This window comes from Telmatherina bonti, assembly GCF_933228915.1.
Source record: "Telmatherina bonti genome assembly, chromosome: 23".
Classification (NCBI taxonomy): domain Eukaryota; kingdom Metazoa; phylum Chordata; class Actinopteri; order Atheriniformes; family Telmatherinidae; genus Telmatherina; species Telmatherina bonti.
Genome location: NC_136632.1, coordinates 20586146 through 20604399, shown reverse-complemented (window position 1 = coordinate 20604399; position 18254 = coordinate 20586146). Strand labels below are relative to the sequence as shown.

Genomic DNA, 18254 nt, shown 5'->3' with positions numbered 1-18254 from the left:
TTTGACCTTCAGTACAGTGAGCTGTAACAGGGAGCCAGTCTAAAGAAAAAAAAGTTCCACCAGATCTAATTGTTTTTGTTAACAACCTGCATAAAAAATAGGAATGACCTCACCAGAGTCCTGACCTAAAGACCATTAAATATAATGTGTTTTAATGGCAAATAACATGAAGCATGTATGCACCATAACTCACAAAGGAAACATGTCAAACCAGTCTACTGCAGCGCGGTCTGGTCATGTGACCACTGATGTGTGAAACCGCTGACTGACGCCTGAAGCAGATGACCCTGCCTGACTAAACAAGTTTTGTTTTCTTTGTTTGTTTTTTACCTTATAGGAATGAATGAGTGCATCATGGACAGAGTAGTAGTCTGTTTTTATACAGCACCATTTAAATGTCATAACACAAAATTTAGGTGAAGTTTACAATCTGACATGCCAAATAAGGATGCTGTAATATAAAAATAGCTGGGAGTTGACTGAAGAAAAACACTTCTCAGTCACACCACTAGACGTCCGACTCAAGCATTGATGCCTTAAAATAACTTATTAAACTGTGAGTCAAGTGTCACAAAAAAGCCTCAGTCAGACATTCCTTTACGGATATAATACCAGACCAACAGGAGGAAAAATGCTGGGGCATTGGACACGTGAGGAAGTACAGATGTGCTCATATGTATTCATCCCCTTTCATAAAAGAAAAGGCAGAATTTACAACAGTCACTCAAATAACTGGAGACTTTAAAAAAAGGAACAATAACTAAAAATTTGCAAAAATATAATTTAGTAATATAAGACACTGTTTTTTTTATTTAATTGAGTTGAAGAAAGAAAAAAAAAAACAAACAAAGAAATTGGTCCTGGACAAATTAGAGCACTTTTCTGTTGAACAGTGGGACAAAATACCTGTCAACAGGTGCAGAAGTCTGACTGAGAGGAACAGAAAACACCTGACTGGAGCAGAAACATTAAAGGATTATTTTATGAGCGATGTAATATGTAATAAATTATCTTATTTGTTTGCTTTTGTAAAAAAAAAAAAATTCTATTGAAGCAGAATTAGAAAATAATGTCATGATTTTCATAAATTTTTTATTTATTATTACTTTAGTCAATTTCAGCTTATTTTACAGGCAACTGTTTTTTCCTTCTTTAATGAAAGGGTATGAATACATATGAGCACAACTGTATATATACATACACGTATAACGGGAAGGCAATGAGGAACGGGTGGAGCACATTGGGACGAGGGAGGGGCTGATGCAGGAGGACAGGAAGCAAAATGAGACAAGAAATTAGTGCACAAAATAAAACCAGACAAAGAAAAATGAAGGAAAATCACAAAACTCAACCAGAAAATGTTAAAAACACAGCCACTGCTTCACCTTTTCCCCTCCCTTCTCCATCTTCCTCTTTGTGGGAACATGTTCCTCAGCGCAGCAGACACAGGGAGGACAATCCGAGCCGTCTCCACTCTCTGGCAGCACCGCTGTTGATTTGTGGCTCTCAGAACCGACATGAATACGCTGACTGCTCAGACAGTGGGACCCCTACAGGTAGAGCCGGAAGACTGAGCACACCGCCTGACCCCCTCCAGCGCTTCATTTAGTGTCAGTAGATTAATTCTTAACTCCATCACACTTCACAGGCTCCCTTAAGGACCAACTTCAAAGTCAGATCAGGTCTCTTCTGAGGGATTTTTTTTGTCTCTTTAGTGAAAGTGAAACGGTCCGTTCTGCATTAATGCTGTGAGCTCTGCTCTGTAAGGGGTGATTAGTCCCACCTAAACCATCACAAAGGCCGCACTCCCACTCCTTCCTTATCCATTTTCAGCCAAAAAAAAAAGCATTATAGGTAGGTTAATGCCTTTCCAATGACAATTATGTCCCCTTTTTACACAGATTTTCCTGCCATTAAACCACGATGGGTTTAATAACACGCTAAAACCCACATGATTTGTCCATCTGAGTCATGTTGCATGTAAGACAGAGAAAGTACTCCATGTGTGGTGTCAGAAGTGTTGAATGAGTGTGTGTCTGGATGAGAAGCACATTGTGAAGTCTGCATTTGTTCTCAGGGAAAACTTCTTTTGCACAGGAAGTAATGTGTTTGCACATGTCTGATTGCTTTGGGACAAACGACGGAAGAGCTGATATTTATGTTGTATTTACGTCATCTGGAGTGTTTTTCAGCATTAAATGCTCAAATACATGTTTATGTGCTGGAACAAAATGATAAATCTTTTTTTTTTCTCATAAAATGAAAACAGAGAGGTAAAAAAAAAAAGATTAACTGATGAATTCAAAGAAAGAAAATCGTCCCGTGCGTGTTGGGCGATCGACATAAAATGCAGCATTTGTTGCTCCAGTGAGTTCTGGTTTGTTTGCTTTCGTCTCCGCCTGAAATTTTTACAGTTGATCAAAGTTAGAAGTCATACAAACCCCTTAATCAACTGAGCTGTTTCCTGTCTCTGAATCCAAGAGGTAAGAAGAGGAGCCAGGGAAAGGACAGCCAGCTGGTTCTCACGTCCTCTGCAGCCGGAGTATACTGGAGCGTCACAGTGTCCACGCTCAGCTGTGACATGCAGGAATGAGACACACATATTCAGACTGCAGGACTCAGAAAGCAGACTGAGGTCAGAGAGTTCAGGCAGCTGAAGATTAAGCCAAGACGTTCTCACAAAACAGGAAATATTTACACACACAGAGGCACTGGTTTTGATTTTGAGATGCACATAACACCTTATACTGGAAATTCTGTTAGTGAAACTGGTTCTGCTTTAATATGTTTCTCAGACAAGTTGGGATTCTTCTGGTGGGTCTTTTGTGCTTGGATTAGAAGATTCTTTCATTCTCTTCTTATTTCTTCATGTTATTTGCTGTTGTCATAATTTTACACTATATTAGAACTTTTTTATTTATCATTAATGAAGTAGCAATTTAATTTATTTCTGCTCTGTTGAGACAGTTTTCCTCTATAAAATGTGGCATGTGTACATGCAGGTATATGCAATAAGCATTTTCAAACAGCCTCTGGTTGGCAGAGAATAACTGCATGTCAAAAGTTAAAAAAAATTGGGTCCATATGAATTTATTTTAACTTAAAACTTTAATATGAGGATTTTTTTTTTTTAACCCCAAAGATGTTTAAATTCCAGTTGGAAATAACTTAACTTTATTTGTTTACATGTAACCATGGCATGAAAAGGCTGACCCTAGACATCAGAAAGGAGTTGAAAAGAGTTTTAATAATACATCAAATCAATCTCCTGCCAGATAGTAAAATTTGTATTTTGGTTTATAAAAAAGAAATGTGTAGAAATTTCACCTTAAATGCTTTGAGATTTCTTTCTCAGTCTTATGTGATGCAGCTTCTGTCGCGTTACATACAATGTTTCTACCTCAGTGATGACATTGATGCCTGACATTGATGCTGCACCTTCCAGCCAACCCCTCATTTCGTCTTGATGGGGACTTTGTGACTCGCTAATAGACTTGACAATCATGTCTTCCCACGTGAAAACATCTCATTTTAAGCAGTAAAACATGAGTTCAGCGAGGATAACCTGCTTTTATACAAACATAAAAATACATTTATTCAATTTTAGCTCAAATAAAAGCAAGCTTTTGCAGTCATGGCTTGTGAAGCACATTGAGTTCTGTCCGAGTTTCTTTAGTTCGACTGAAATGTAAATGATCCCACCAGCAATCTGAATACCAGCCTACTGTTATCCATGTGTGAATGTGTGTTTGAATGAATTAAAGTCATTGTGCTGTAGTGGCGAGCACAATTCCACCAGTGGGCGGTGAGTGTGTTGAAAAATTTGTGGTGTAAATAACCAATAAAAACCCGGCTTCACACACTTACCCTCCGCCCTACCATAACCCACGTTTCCAGATATTCATCAACGTCATGCAAGCAGCTCTGCATTGATCCATCTCTCAGCCAAGCATTTTCCAAACCCCCGTTCAGCATCTGATGGGTTAGTAATGTATTTAATTGAAAGCAAAGCTGCGTAGATTAACTCAATGTAACCATAGCAACCATTAACACACACATCAAGTTATTATTATCTCTCTTATTCTGACAGATTTCTGGTTGTGGCACCAGGATACTTTAAACTCCACATAACTTATTTGGTGTTTCAATATCCTCTAAATGTGACCTTGGACCTCTCTTATAAAAAAATTTAAAAAAATCTGTTGTATTGCTCTTTTACCGTCAATCCATCTCTCTGATGGTGGAGCAGTGTTGCAGTCCTGCAAACTATGAAACTTGTTCACATTGACCTGATTATAAAATGCTTTAAAGCTGAGCTAATTCAGATCACCAGACTGTCAAAGTCGTCATTTGAGCATCCGGTTGTTAAAGAAAACTAACGTAAATACTGACATCAATCCCACTGAAAGACGTATTGATCCAAACTCATACAAGCCCTGAGTCTTGTGTCTGTTCTTACACGTTGGGTTGGCAGAGACAGAAGAATTCATCCTTTCTTTTACCGTTTCTTTGTGACAGCAGCTGCTCTACCGGCAGGATTCATAAAGGGCTTAGAAATTATCTAAAACTGTAAAACTCCAACAAGAGATGGAAGCTTAATCAGTTCAGCCACATGATGGATGCAGAGTCGACGAGACAACTTCATGTGGGTGTGTCTATAGTGGTGAAATCATTTATTCTGTACTGCAGTCCGATTGTTCAAGGAAAATATACATATATATATCAATAATAATCATCTTCAAGTATATAGTATATGAGTATAAGAACATGGTGTACTATGAGTGGATTTAACACAACAGGTAGTACGTGTGTGTTTCTTTTGTCTGTTTTTCTGGAAGCTGTGTGGTGAGGAATGCGGGGGCGAGGTAAAAACAGCTAAGTGCTGATAGCAGCAGGATCAGCGGGTGCTGTCCACCGCTATGAAACAGATACATCAGTGACAGCTCGGGTCAGCGGAGGTCACGTCAAACAAGACGGCACACCTTGCAGAACGAGATTCTTCAAGCCGTGTGTGAATAAGTGAACATAGAAGCAGAAATATTGATTTAAGATGCATTTATCACTGAAAAAAACAAGCTTAAAAATCTGATTACTGACATGCAGCATTCACAGAAAACCAAAAAAAAAAAAACTGTCGCCTTGTTGTTAGGTCTGGATAAATACTTATTGTGCAAATAGCAACCATAGTGCTCGCTGGATGGACAAACGGCTATAAGAACATCTGCCTTCGTTGAGCTTCAGAACAGCCGGAGGCATTTGGACACTTTGCTTTATCAAAGGGGCTTTTCTGAGTGAAGAACTTTGACACTCTTCCTCTCGTGGTAATGTTGTTGGGACAGCAGGTTAGCAGCTGATAAGTGAAGTCTGTACTAACCAGAGATAGCGCAGGCATGGCTCCACCAGCCTCCACTTGACCAGAACAGAAATCTTATCTGCTGGTGATGCGTTCACATGCAGAGTGAAGTAGAAATCTGACAGCCTCTGCTCTGACACTGCAGGGATTCCTCCAAGTAGACTCAGGGTAGTTGGAAAATAGTCCTGATGAGAGGATTTTTATGTGGGTGTTTATGAATCGAATGTCTGAAAAAGTAGATTAGGTTTAGTTAGAGAGCAAATCCCTCAAAGACTAAAACCATCACCACATGCACCATATGTGCACCCCATGTATATGTAATCATAGACAATAGATGGGTAAGAATAGACTGGAATGTTATGATGTGTGATACACTCAGACAACTAATAAATCAATCATTATTCAGGGAAATAGTGGAGATGGGAGAACTGCTCATGCGGAAGCGTTACATAATAAAAAAAGGCATTCAGGATGACTGGGTGTTGGTCTGTGTGTGTGTGTGATGCATCACCACACATGTACAGGAGCCTGAAAATGCATAGGTTTTCAGTGGATATGCTGTACGTGTGGGGGGGGCAGTGAGGCTATTGTTTTCAGGCTGTGCCGTTTGGCGAGGATTGTTCATGGTGCACTCAAAACAGACCTTGGTCATGGGTGTGGTGCCTCCAAGTATATTGTGTGCAGCATCCTGTCCTGCTTGTTATAAATAGAAAAACAGCAGAAGATGGAGAGTTGGGAGTTGGGCTTACACATGGCCAAACAGCAGGAAATCCAGGTGCAGAGGCTGCATAGGAATTCCTGTGGCGCATGAAATACAACACTGCTCCAAAAGAAATAGCATGTCGTGTAAAATTTGCAAAGTTCTTCAAACTTTAAAAGCAATATTTTATTCACAATAGACATTAAAATATTAAAAACATGAAAAACATTTACTACTTTGTGAAAAATATTGGCTCTTCTTGAAATTGAGGGTAGCAGGAGTAGAAAAGTTGGAGGTATGATAATTAAAGAACACCTTAGAGAGGCAGAGTCTCTTTAAGCAGTGAAGACGGACACATTTTTCACAACTACAAGAAGAAATAGCTATTTTAGAATATAGTTTTTTATTGTACAGTAGTAAAAACCTGGAGTGTCTCATCTATAGTGCATAAAACCCCTGGAGAGAATCTGGAGGCGTCTCTGTAAAAATCACTTGAACACCTGCAAAATACAAGGATTCAGGTTACATGTACTACACTAAGTACTACACAACTTTAAAGATGTATAAAGGGCGATTTTACAACTTTTTCATGGACATTGCCTGCATTACAGAGCCATGCAACACACCCTGTGATGTTTTTTTTTTAATAATTAATTTTAATTCATTTAATTGGATGTGATAAAGCAAGCACCCATATAGTGGACAAGGTCTCCGAAGAACCCACTCCACCAGAAAATGATCACTGAATTTGGTCAGTCAGCCGTGTTGTGACAACTGGTGCTTGGCAGTGAGAATTGATTGGTCAGATAAAATACCCACTAAGCCATTAAATTTATTTATATTTCCTATATATTCGTCCTTTTAATAGAGGAAACCTTGAATTAGAAAAAAATTAAAAACGGACCGGATAAGATCTACAATCTGCAGGTCTGCTCCCCTCACCTGTCTATGCCCAGATGGGTTTCTGACTGGGGCCCAACATGGACTCCCGATACCCAGTTAACCAACCTACATCCCTTATGGGACTCTTCCAGCCAGCCTATGGGCTTCACATATGGGGTCCATGTAACTGAAACCACATGGGACATGCAAAGTTTGCCCAGTTCAAGTCGATCCCCACTCAGTACCCACAATGCCCAAATTTAACCCTTTCTACAGCTGAAACATCATCTCAGTCACTGCATACACACCAAACGGTTATCAGTAACTGAGTAAATATCAGCTAAAAGAGCAACATACCAAAGACCTTTTGATGCTGGATGTCAGACATTTCTGCAGAGGTTCACCCACTCTAAGCCTCCATCTCCATCGTCGACGTGTTGTTTGACCAGCAGGTGAGGATCTGCTCCCAAGATGTGCCTTGGAAGACCCCCCCTCCCCTCCCCCACATTCACATAATGAGGCAGAAATGCATTCAGAAATGTGAAAAGGAAACACAGAAATAATCTCACTTGGAGAAATAAAGAGAGGAAGAAAATGCAAGACTGGAAATAAAAAGGATGTAAATATGACTGAATGAAAAAGTGTCAATAAATGAATGAATGAATAAATTTTCAGATGAAAATAAAATACAGAAATAAATCATTGGTCATAAATATGAATAAATCATGAATCAAGGGGGAAAAAAAATACAGAAACAAATACTGGTATAAAATAAAGGAGTTTTAATAAAAGTCAAATGAAAACAGTTGAAAATGACAGCAGAAAATATACATTCATGTTACATTTAATAGGTTTCTTCATGGGAAACTGTTTTTTTTCTTTTGTATAATTTTTTATATAGTTTGTTAATAATTCTGTAATTACCTTTTTTATTTTGGCAGGTTCAATCCAACAATATTTTAGTGTTAAGAAACATGTTCTTGTATATTTAGTTGAATAAAATTGCAGCAATATCCTGATTGTATTTGTTTTTGTCTTTTTCTTTAGGCTGCCTGTCTCCCAGCATCTATTCCACTGGTCCCACAGTGACAACGAAAATACCAACTGGTCTACCTTCAAGTGCACCAACTGTTGTGGCAACTATTGCCAGTACAATAACTACTCCCAGTCCAGCCAAAGCAACCAGTGGCACAACTGTGGCACCACCTGCTGTAACTGTGCCAACCAAGCCTACACAGGCACCAACAAAGCCAACTACTGCCGCCACCAGCACTGCTCCACCATCTACAAGAGCTGCGACCACTAAACCAGAACCAACCACACTGCAAGTAGTCACTGACAAGAATAACCCCACAAAGAGTCCTAACCCCCCAGGTCCTACTACTGTTGCTTCTATCACCAGTATATCCACAATCACAGCCCAAGCTGCAACCACTGGTGCCAAAACCACCCCAGTAGCCATCAGGGATGCCACAGTACGGATGCTTAGTACCTCTGTAGCCAGTAAAATCACTGACGGGCCTGTTAACCCGCCAGGAGGTGCAGGGCACCACAACACCACCATGACTCCAGCACCCTTAGAGCAAACTTCAACGAGTCTCACTTCCACCGCTGCCGTGACAAGCCAAGAGGGCAGCAACAAAGGTAAAGGCTGGTTTTTAATCCATTTTATTTCATTTTGTTGCAATGGAAATTTGGACACTCTGATAACTGTCAGGTGAACTGAATAACAGAGGTTTCATTATAAGTTTGATAACTTGAATTTGAAGAAAAAAAAAAAACATACGCAATTGTTTTCCATGTATTTTACATCACAAAGATCCTAGCAGCTATGTTGTCTGGGGCTTTATGCCCCTGGTATGGTCACCCATGGCAAACAGGTGTCTAGGGGAGGGACCAGACCAAGTACGGCTCATAATCCCGGATTGAGGAGGAGCAGTGTGGTTTTCGTCCTGGTCGTGGAACAGTGGACCAGCTCTATACCCTCTCTGGGGTCCTGGAGGGGACATGGGAGTTTGCCCAACCAGTCTACATGTGCTTTGTGGACCTGGAGAAGGCATTCGACCGTGTCCCCCGGGGACTCCTGTGGGGGGTACTCCGGGAGTATGGGGTACCGGACCCCCTTGTACGAGCTGTCCGGTCCCTGTACGACAGGTGTCAGAGCTTGGTCCGCATTGCCGGTAGTAAGTCGGATTCGTTTCCGGTGAGGGTTGGACTCCGCCAAGGCTGCCCTTTATCACCGATTCTGTTCATAACTTATATGGACAGAATTTCTAGGCGCAGTCGAGGTGTTGAGGGGATCCGACTTGGTGGCCTCAGGATTGGGTCCCTGCTTTTTGCAGATGACGTGGTCCTGTTGGCTTCATCTGGTCGTGATCTCCAGCTCTCGCTTGAGCGATTCGCGGCCGAGTGTGAAGCGGCTGGGATGAGAATCAGCACCTCCAAATCTGAGACCATGGTCCTCAGCCGTAATAGGGTGGATTGCCCTCTCCGGGTCGGGAGTGAGGTCCTGCCTCAAGTGGAGGAGTTTAAATATCTTGGGGTCTTGTTCAAGAGTGAGGGAAGGATGGAGCGCGAGATCGACAGTCGGATCGGTGCGGCGTCTGCAGTAATGCGGACTCTGCGCCGGTCTGTCGTGGTGAAGAAGGAGCTGAGCCAGAAGGCGAAGCTCTCGATTTACCAGTCGATCTACGTTCCTACCCTCACCTACGGTCATGAGCTGTGGGTCATGACCGAAAGAACGAGATCTCGTAAACCCGCAGGGTGGCCGGGCTCACCCTTAGAGATAGGGTGAGGAACTCGGTCATCCAGGAAGGGCTCAGAGTAGAGCCACTGCTCCTCCGCATCGAGAGGAACCAGTTGAGGTGGCTCGGGCATCTGGTCAGGAGACCCCGGGGAAGACCCAGGACACGCTGGAGGGATTATATCTCTCGGCTGTCCTGGGAATGCCTCGGGATCCCCCCCGCAGAGTTGGCAAATGTGGCTGGGGAGAGGGAAGTCTGGGCTTCCCTGCTTAGGCTGCTGCCCCCGCGATCCGACCCCGGATAAGCGGCAGAAGATGATGATGATGATGTATTTTACGTCATAAAAAGTGGTTCTCGAGGGTTCAGACTGCAGCAGGAACGGTAAAGTCTGTGGAAAATGCTTTTGCTTCCAACATGGGAACTACATACAACATTTTCAAGCTATCACTGGGTTGCCAGTCTTATAGAGCTTCCAGGTAGACGCTGTTCTGGTTTTGGCTTTGGCTCCGTACTGAGGTCTCAGAATTATGGTGCTTTTTGGTGAACTAGCTTATGTTCACTCCAGTTTAACTGAAACCAAAGTGGGAGGACTTGCGGAACTAAAATGTTGGATTGCATAGCGCTTTGCTTACAGTTTTTGCTGCATTAAATAGAAAATGGTGAACTGGTCCGCATTCTAATGTCTACAATTTTAGTTGAGCACAACCATAATCTTTTCATACATGAATTAATAAAAAACAATGCAATTTTTTTTTAGTATTTTACCTCTACAGACATATGCAATGATACTTTTTGTTTGTTATATTTAGAATATATCATGATTTAATATTTATTTTAATGTATTATAGAAAATATTAAGATAAAAATATATAGTTATAATATGTAAATCTTCAATAAAATATAGCTGTATCATTTTCTTTTTTAATTTATCACAAAGGCAAGCTTGTGTAATTACATTATGTTCAATTATATCATATTTATTTATTCTCCAGTGAGTGAAAACGTATTGGATGACTGACTAACATCCACTGAAGTGCTTTATTTACAAAAAATACCATCCTCCTTTATCAATATGCAAGAAAAAAGCTTGTAAATAAGTGTCAACTACAGGGCCACTATGCATGAAAGGGTTCATGTTCTTGAGTTTAATTGAAAAATGTTCTTGCTGACTGATTAATAATGCAAATATCCAAACATGTAAAGAAGTGAAGCGATGGTCCATGTAGGGTCAATTGGCACAGAAGGATGTGTAAATGAATGACATTTTAAAATACGTTTAAATACGTCTTAAATGAGTCGCCACGCGACATTTGTTTATGCAGGTCAAAATGGTTTTGACGTTTTTTTTAAATGTGACCTGTAGTGGTCATAAACGCAACTTCAGGTAAACTGTAAAAATGGTATCCACAAAGGTAACAACGGAGGCAAAAATGGGATCTACTCCAGTTCTGATCATTAATTTCTATGGATTGTTTGTTGACATAGAAGAAAAAATGTTATTCCGGTCATCAGTTAGAAATCTACCCAATGTTCATGTATTACTTTTGTTTTAGACCATGTGCCCTGTGCACCCAAAATAAATGTCTCTTCTTTGTGATTAATCAGTGTCTTATGACTTTAGATTATTCATCCCAAATCAAAATGATACGTGCTGTAGCCATAAGGAAGCTCACCCATAATGCTGCGGCCACTGTTTCCAATGCTTAACTAGCACACGGCCATGACTTAACCGCCCCGTTTTAAGAATTTGTTGCTATAGATTCATATATTTTCTATCAGCATGACTGGTAACGCTGACTAAGTAGCTTTCATTTCCAACCTTAAGCAAGTGAAGTTTTAGGCTAAGCCCAACTAAAAGTCAATTTATCATAATAGGCTGTGGCAACCAGTCAAATCACATCCTAAGGAATAGCTATTGCATGGCAATGCAAGCTGTTGTCATCCAGCTGTCTCTACGACCCCCTTATGAGGATTTTGTTGTTAAAGGAAGCTTTGCTTTCTGTTATAGGTATAATCATACAAGTTGTAGTTCCCCTTTTCACCTCTAGATGGCAGAGTAATTTACACTGTATAAACAAATAACTGTCATTTTTGTTTAAGGTAGCGTAATAGTTTCCACAACAGCCCATGTGCCAACACAATCTCAAGACAGAAGGACATCTGAAACCCCAGGGGTCACCCAACCCACTCCCAGCCAGGTCACTGCAGTATTGACCACCACAGATGCTGATGTTGGAAACCCTCACCTGCCAGCCACCACCGCCATAACCACCACCCCATCAGCTAAGCTAAAAGACTTCACCGTAAGCGATACTCGAACAGAAAATTTGCTGGCCTTACTTTGCAGGAACAATGAGCGAAAACTACAACTGACATGCTTTGTTTTCTTTTGCAGTATTCTTTACAGAACGAAGCAGAAGATACGGTAAGAGTTCATCTCATTATGAGTGTTTTATCTTTACATATTTCTCCTGTACATGCTTTTCATTTACACACACAATGAGGTAAAAGATAAGCAACAATAAACACAAAGCTTGTTCTAACACCCATCAAGCTTCTGTTTGTCTCACCAAAGAAATCCCTGCCCCCACCTTTTTTACAGTGACGCTTTGTACATTCATTTGCAACTTTCGCCAGACGCTGAGTATTTTCATGCTGGAATTAAGCAATATTGTTCAGAGAGAACAAGAAGGAAACAACATCTGAAGAGGGAAATAGTATTTAAGTATGTTACATTACCATTACAGCCAATACTGCGGCATTGAAACTGGATGTGTTGCATTTGAATGAAGCGAAACTGGGCGCACTCATCAGGTATTTTAGTGTCAGTCACAAGGTATTACTGCCCTCACATACAGAACTGTGCAAAGTCTCATACCAGCATCTCATTTCTTTATTCATTGGAAGAAAAACAGGAAACAGATGCGATAACCTTTGGAAAAATGCTGCATAAATGTAGTATTGAAAATAAAAAAAAAAGACCTTTGCACAACTCAAACAAGCTTGAAAGTCAGAATATGCCAGGAGTCCCTTTGTTCTTCCTCACAGTCCCAGTACAAACTTTTATTGTAATTTAAAAGTTTTCTTTAGGAATAGTTCTCCAGGCTTCTTGATGGAATTTGCAAAGCTCTTCAATGGATGTTGGCCGACTTCTGTTGCATTCTCTATCAATGGTCTTCTATCGCTACTTAATGTTGGGGAGGGTACGTCACACCATAAGAGCTGTTTAACTTGTTTCCAGTCCAGTTTTGCGACATTTGACATGTCTCAGCCTTTTCCTCACCGTTTCCCTTCCAAAGCATGACTTATTGATAGTTACCATGGAGACCCTTTCTGATGCTTCTTCGGTAAACAGTGGATGGATCATCCCTTAGGATCCCTGTGTCACGATCATTTTTTTCCTATTTCCTACGGACATCACTTTCAGATATTTCTCATCTACTGCAAAGAAGTTTTTTAAGGCCAACAACTTATTTTTCCAACTATTAGCTCTATAGGTATCAGTCAACCTGCTTCATCTTTGTCGTGTAAATGCAACTGAAGAAATAGCATGTAAACTGATCATAGATACATTTTAAAATCAGTTCTCGGCCACGTTTCGTCTCCTAAGTAAGGTCCCTTTTATACAAGACAAGGGGCGGAAGCAGCCACAGCGGTCAAGCATAAGAACTCAACTTTACAGACCTTCAGAAAAGTTTTAGAACCATTGTTTAGTTTTAAAAGATTACCAAACCCACTGGCTGCATGAGAACAAAATGTTAAGTAACCAATGGTGCATCAACACTTCTGCACAGTCCTGTATAGTCAACTTGGAGCATAAAGTCTTAAAGTGACAGTTCCCTCCACTGGACGCTGATCTTTTTGGACTTTCCATTAAGACAGGAAGTAAAGAAGCCTGTTATAATAATAATTAAATAATAAAACAATCAAGGACTCCAGTCACAGGGTGGAAAACTGTCTTAGTAGGATCTTTTCCTGCCTTTCACTAGTTTCCTTTGTTCCCACACCTTTTTTTTTCTCTAAATAAACTCTCCCCCGATGACTGCCTACACTGCTGTTCCCTTTCATATTACCTTAAAAATAAACCCCCCAGCTCAGTTCCTCTCCGTCCTCGCTTTGGGAACCTTGTTGGCTCATGAAAACAAATCATTTTGAACAAAAAGGTTTACAGATGTGTCATTTTGCCTTCAGCCGAAGAAAGACAAACACTTGGTGGATCTGTGCAAGTGGCTAATGTTAAACTGGGAGAGTGGAACCTGCACCCTGAGGTACTCAGAGCACAACAGAATAAAGTTTGAGAGTGTGAAGATATCGGGAACAGGTACATAAAGCAGCCGCCACCATTATAACGCTGGCATGTCTGGGATTAAAATACTCATTTATTCTATTTTAACTGACAGTGAGGAACGATGTTGCGGACAAGTATTATGAAGAGTCCATCAAGGTGAGGATTACCACAGCTTATAAACATTGTTCTGGTTCATGCCTCAGAGCTGAGAATCATTCTCTTGTTTTGTCTGTGTGAAGGAACCAACAGATAACAAAACCCTGATAGCCATCCTGGCCTCCTGTGGAGCCCTCCTCATCATGATCGTCATCCTCGCCGTCTGCGCCTCCCATCATCGCAAACCATACAATGAGAACCAGGTACGAAAATGTTTGTTTCCTACTGAAACAAACTGCAAATGTTTCCCTACAAGGGATATTTATTTTGGGAATGTACTGATTTCACCTTATGTTTCTAAGTGTGTATAAATACAGAACAATGGGTTTAATGGCTGGATGTAATGTGGACCTTCTACCTCTGTGAGTTTGCAGCAGTTTCTTTTTTTTTTTTAAACAGTTGCAGTAAAAGATAAAAAGTTGATCGTAGTGGTTAGCAGCAAAGAGGTATTGCAACTATAAGACAGTACAGTGTTTGGTATTGTTCATACTTTATGTTCAGGAGTAGTGATGTAGTGGTCCCTCGATAAGTGGGTATACTCTCAATTTTTCTGTATATCTGCATATTTGTCACATTATTTCTTTTGTTTTAGGGAGGAACAGTTATGAAAGGACTATGTTCAGGCTAAAGCTAACGCAGCTCATGGCTAACCAGTGTAGCATCTAGGAAACCTTAGCTGAGCAATGTAGGTACATGTATAGAGACCTTTGTAATTGTAAAAGCAGCATCAGAGGGGGTTTAGAAGTGGGTATACTCAATCCTGATTAAAAAAGAAGTGGGTATACTCCGTATACCTGCGTATACCCTGGACTACACCACTGTTCATGAGGAACATTAATGCAAATTTGTCCTTTTTTGGGAAAAATAAAGAAAAAAGTAAAACTATATGTTAGTGATAATCCTAACTTTGGTTTATCTAAAGAATCATTTGTGGCATGAAGCTAATAAATGCATAAAACGAAGCATGATTATAAAACAGAGTGGGAAGGGGGTCCTTAGAGACAATAGGCGAGGAACCACGGCTCTAAGACTTGTAAAACACTGTCAGCACTACAGTTTAAAGCTCATAGGGTTTTTCCTTCACACACAGAGTTGTTTGTCCATTCAGAGACACCGTTATAAAAAGAAAAGTGGTAAAATGTGGCAGTTTCCATAATATGGGTATAAAAGGGTCAGTCTAAAAGAAAAGCAAATGCTTCACGTCATGCTTTATAACCATTTAATGCACGACTCCTCGTTGTTTAATCCTTACTTAAACCTGCATTATATGTCAGTTTCCTGACTATTAAATGTAATAAAGTCCAAACTTAAGGTGGCTAAAATCTTCTACTGGACCCAGATTCCTCCAAAAAAAAAAAAAAAAAAAAAAAAACTGCAGGTCAGTATCCTCAGTTCCTAACATTGGGTCAAACTAAACTAATCAGAGATGTCCGTTTAAGCTGCATTTCATAAAAACATCTCCTGAAATAAAATGTGCACATCCATTATGGACATGAATATCAGAACAATTTGTCTTTTTGTCAAATGAATGGTCAAAGCTTTGGTGCCAGAGTTGGAGCTTATTGTTTTACAACATCTTGATTTCCACAGCAACACCTGACAGAAGAGCTAAACACAGTGGAGAACGGTTACCATGACAACCCTACTCTGGAGGTGATGGAGGTGCAGCCGGAGATGCAGGAAAAGAAGGTGGCGCTGAATGGCGAGTTTAACGACAACTGGATCGTCCCCATCGACAACCTGATCAAAGAAGACATCCCAGACGAGGAGGACACCCACCTGTGAGGAGGAAACGGGACCGCCCAATGGGATCGCGCCGACCAAAACCAACGAAAGAATCTCCACAATCACCTCGTGTTCCTGACTCGTGTCCCTTCAAACACACAAGACTTTATCAGACAAAAAAAATACAAGACATAAAAACAGACAAGCTGCCAAATTTATGACGGCATGCGTTTGATTTATTTCTGTTGTCGCGGGATACGATCAAACACATGTTCAGATATAAACCACCAAGTCACTTACTGATGTGTTTATGCTGCAGTTTTTATACAGACATTTGATTCTCTCATGATTTTTCTTCGAGGCACCTAATAATTCTTAAAAAAAAGTGCGAAAAGACGTGTGCACCTATTTGTTCGAATCTTTTAGATTTCACAACAGAGTTGCATGTAAATAGTGTTTATATGTGTTATTCCAAGTGCATTTAAAGGAGGAACAAGGTAATCTTGCAAAATGATCCTTTTGCATCACTAGTTTGCCTTGGAAATGACTCATTTAGACAGGCGGACTTCAGGATACTTTAAAGGATCCTGGTGATTTAAGAGCAGCTGCATTGAGACAACTGGGCACTTACCACTGACTGGCAGGTTCAGAGTCATACAACACTTTATCCAAACTGGCACATTTTTCATGCTCTTTTAAACATGTTTAGAGTCCATCTGATGCTTTATATGTTAGCATTCATCTAGAAGGGTTTTTCTGGCATCTTTGGCCCACGCAGACAAGAACGACCAACTTTACTCTTAAAACACAAATGGACCACAACTTTTTGGAAGATCCAGTTTCCTTTTTCTTTTAGATCTTTTATATATATATCTATATATTAAAGGATAATTGGGGTTTGTTATCGATTGGCTCTTTTCAAATCAAAGTCCAACAGAACCAACAGGTTATTAGCAAATCAAAAGCTAAAATTGCTAACAATACTACACTTTACAGGATCACGGTGTACAGAAAAGTATGCATCATGTTTCATGTTCAAGTTAAATTCAGACCCATTCCTCACATAGTGTTTGTAAGCATAGAGCTGCTTAGCTGGCACAAATTTCTCCTCTACTTGCACTATTTTTAGATTGAATTTAAGCAGCCTGAAAGCTGAGGGCAAAATGTGGTTTTGCTCTGTCAGGTTGTCCAGTGGTTATTTTTGAAAGCCTTTAAATGACAACCGCTCCACTCGGTGCAGTAGCCAAAAAGTGATCCTCTGTACAGTTTTGCATCCTTTTGTTATGTTTTTAGCATTTACAAGGCACCGATTTGTTGATTAAAAGTTAGCTTGAAGTGGTTAAAGTCAAGAGAAATTCTTAAAATAAAGGACAAAGCAACATAAAAATCCTACATAAAAAGAAAGAATGAAAAACCAAACAGTAACAGCTGCACTGGACAATCTGCCTATCTGGGGCACCGCTTACGTTAAGTCACCCTGAAGACATTACGGAGATAAAAGCTACTCTTGTAAATTGACCAGCGGTTTCACGGCCACCATGAAGTCACTGCATAGTTTCAGCCACAGGTGTTCTGCTAGTAGTTTGACTGATTCTCTGCAGCAATATTACAAGAGACCACCAGGACAGAAACTGTAGAGAGTGGCTAGCATGCCATAATGTTAGGATGCAAGCCAGATGTTGTGGTAGCGCGCAACAAAACCATCATCTGGACAACGCTGGAGCACGTGCAGCTCACATGGTGAATTTAATCCCAGTGGCAGCCATGATAAACTGATGCATCTGTACTGTTCATCCTTTTAAATGAGCAGATATCAGATAAAACGTGTTGGTTTTAAACACTGTACAAGACTAGGAATGTTTTAGAATTAAACTTTTACTTTAATAGTTTATTCATTTGAGAAATAAATGACAGATTATGTAAACTAGTAACTAGCTGGAGACCTGATACGCTTCAGTGCAGCGAAAAGGAAATAAAGGGAATTTTAATGATTCATTGTGTGAACGCCTCAAAGTCCCAGTTATTGTTGTACAAACGATAAAGAACCTGGCTTTAAAACAATTGACTCAATGTTGTTGGAAAAAAAGGTTTAAGCTGCAGATTTAGTGTAGTTACATGACATTGTGATGGAAGTTATTAACAGCCATCTGCTTATTAACAGCGAACTTAAACTACTTGCAATAAGTTAAGGAAATTGTTTTAGACTTTTTTTTTTTTTTTAAAGGTTACTGGTCTTGTCAGAGAGCAGCTTATAGACAATACGGATAGTAAGAGCATGTAAAGTTTAGAAAGGGTTAAATTAGGTTCACTTATAAAAAGTTACAATTGATTTTATGTTTAAATATCCCCACCGTGATGTGAGTAGTGTTTGTTTTACCTCCGTTGGTCGCATGAGGTCACCATCAG

General features: G+C 40.2%; 1 protein-coding gene across 1 annotated transcript in view; it reads left to right on the top strand.

Annotated features, from left to right (window-relative positions):
• podxl (podocalyxin-like) overlaps positions 1–18124 on the top strand; it is a 31738-nt gene extending 13614 nt beyond the window's left edge. The window contains exons 2-8 of the mRNA XM_079263458.1: positions 7983–8579; positions 11780–11982; positions 12075–12104; positions 13871–14000; positions 14080–14123; positions 14207–14326; positions 15714–18124. Of these exons, the coding sequence (XP_079119584.1) occupies positions 7983–8579; positions 11780–11982; positions 12075–12104; positions 13871–14000; positions 14080–14123; positions 14207–14326; positions 15714–15908 (1319 nt within the window). The 3' untranslated portion in view covers positions 15909–18124. The remainder of the gene's footprint in view (positions 1–7982; positions 8580–11779; positions 11983–12074; positions 12105–13870; positions 14001–14079; positions 14124–14206; positions 14327–15713) is intronic.
• Positions 18125–18254: the final 130 nt, after the last annotated feature.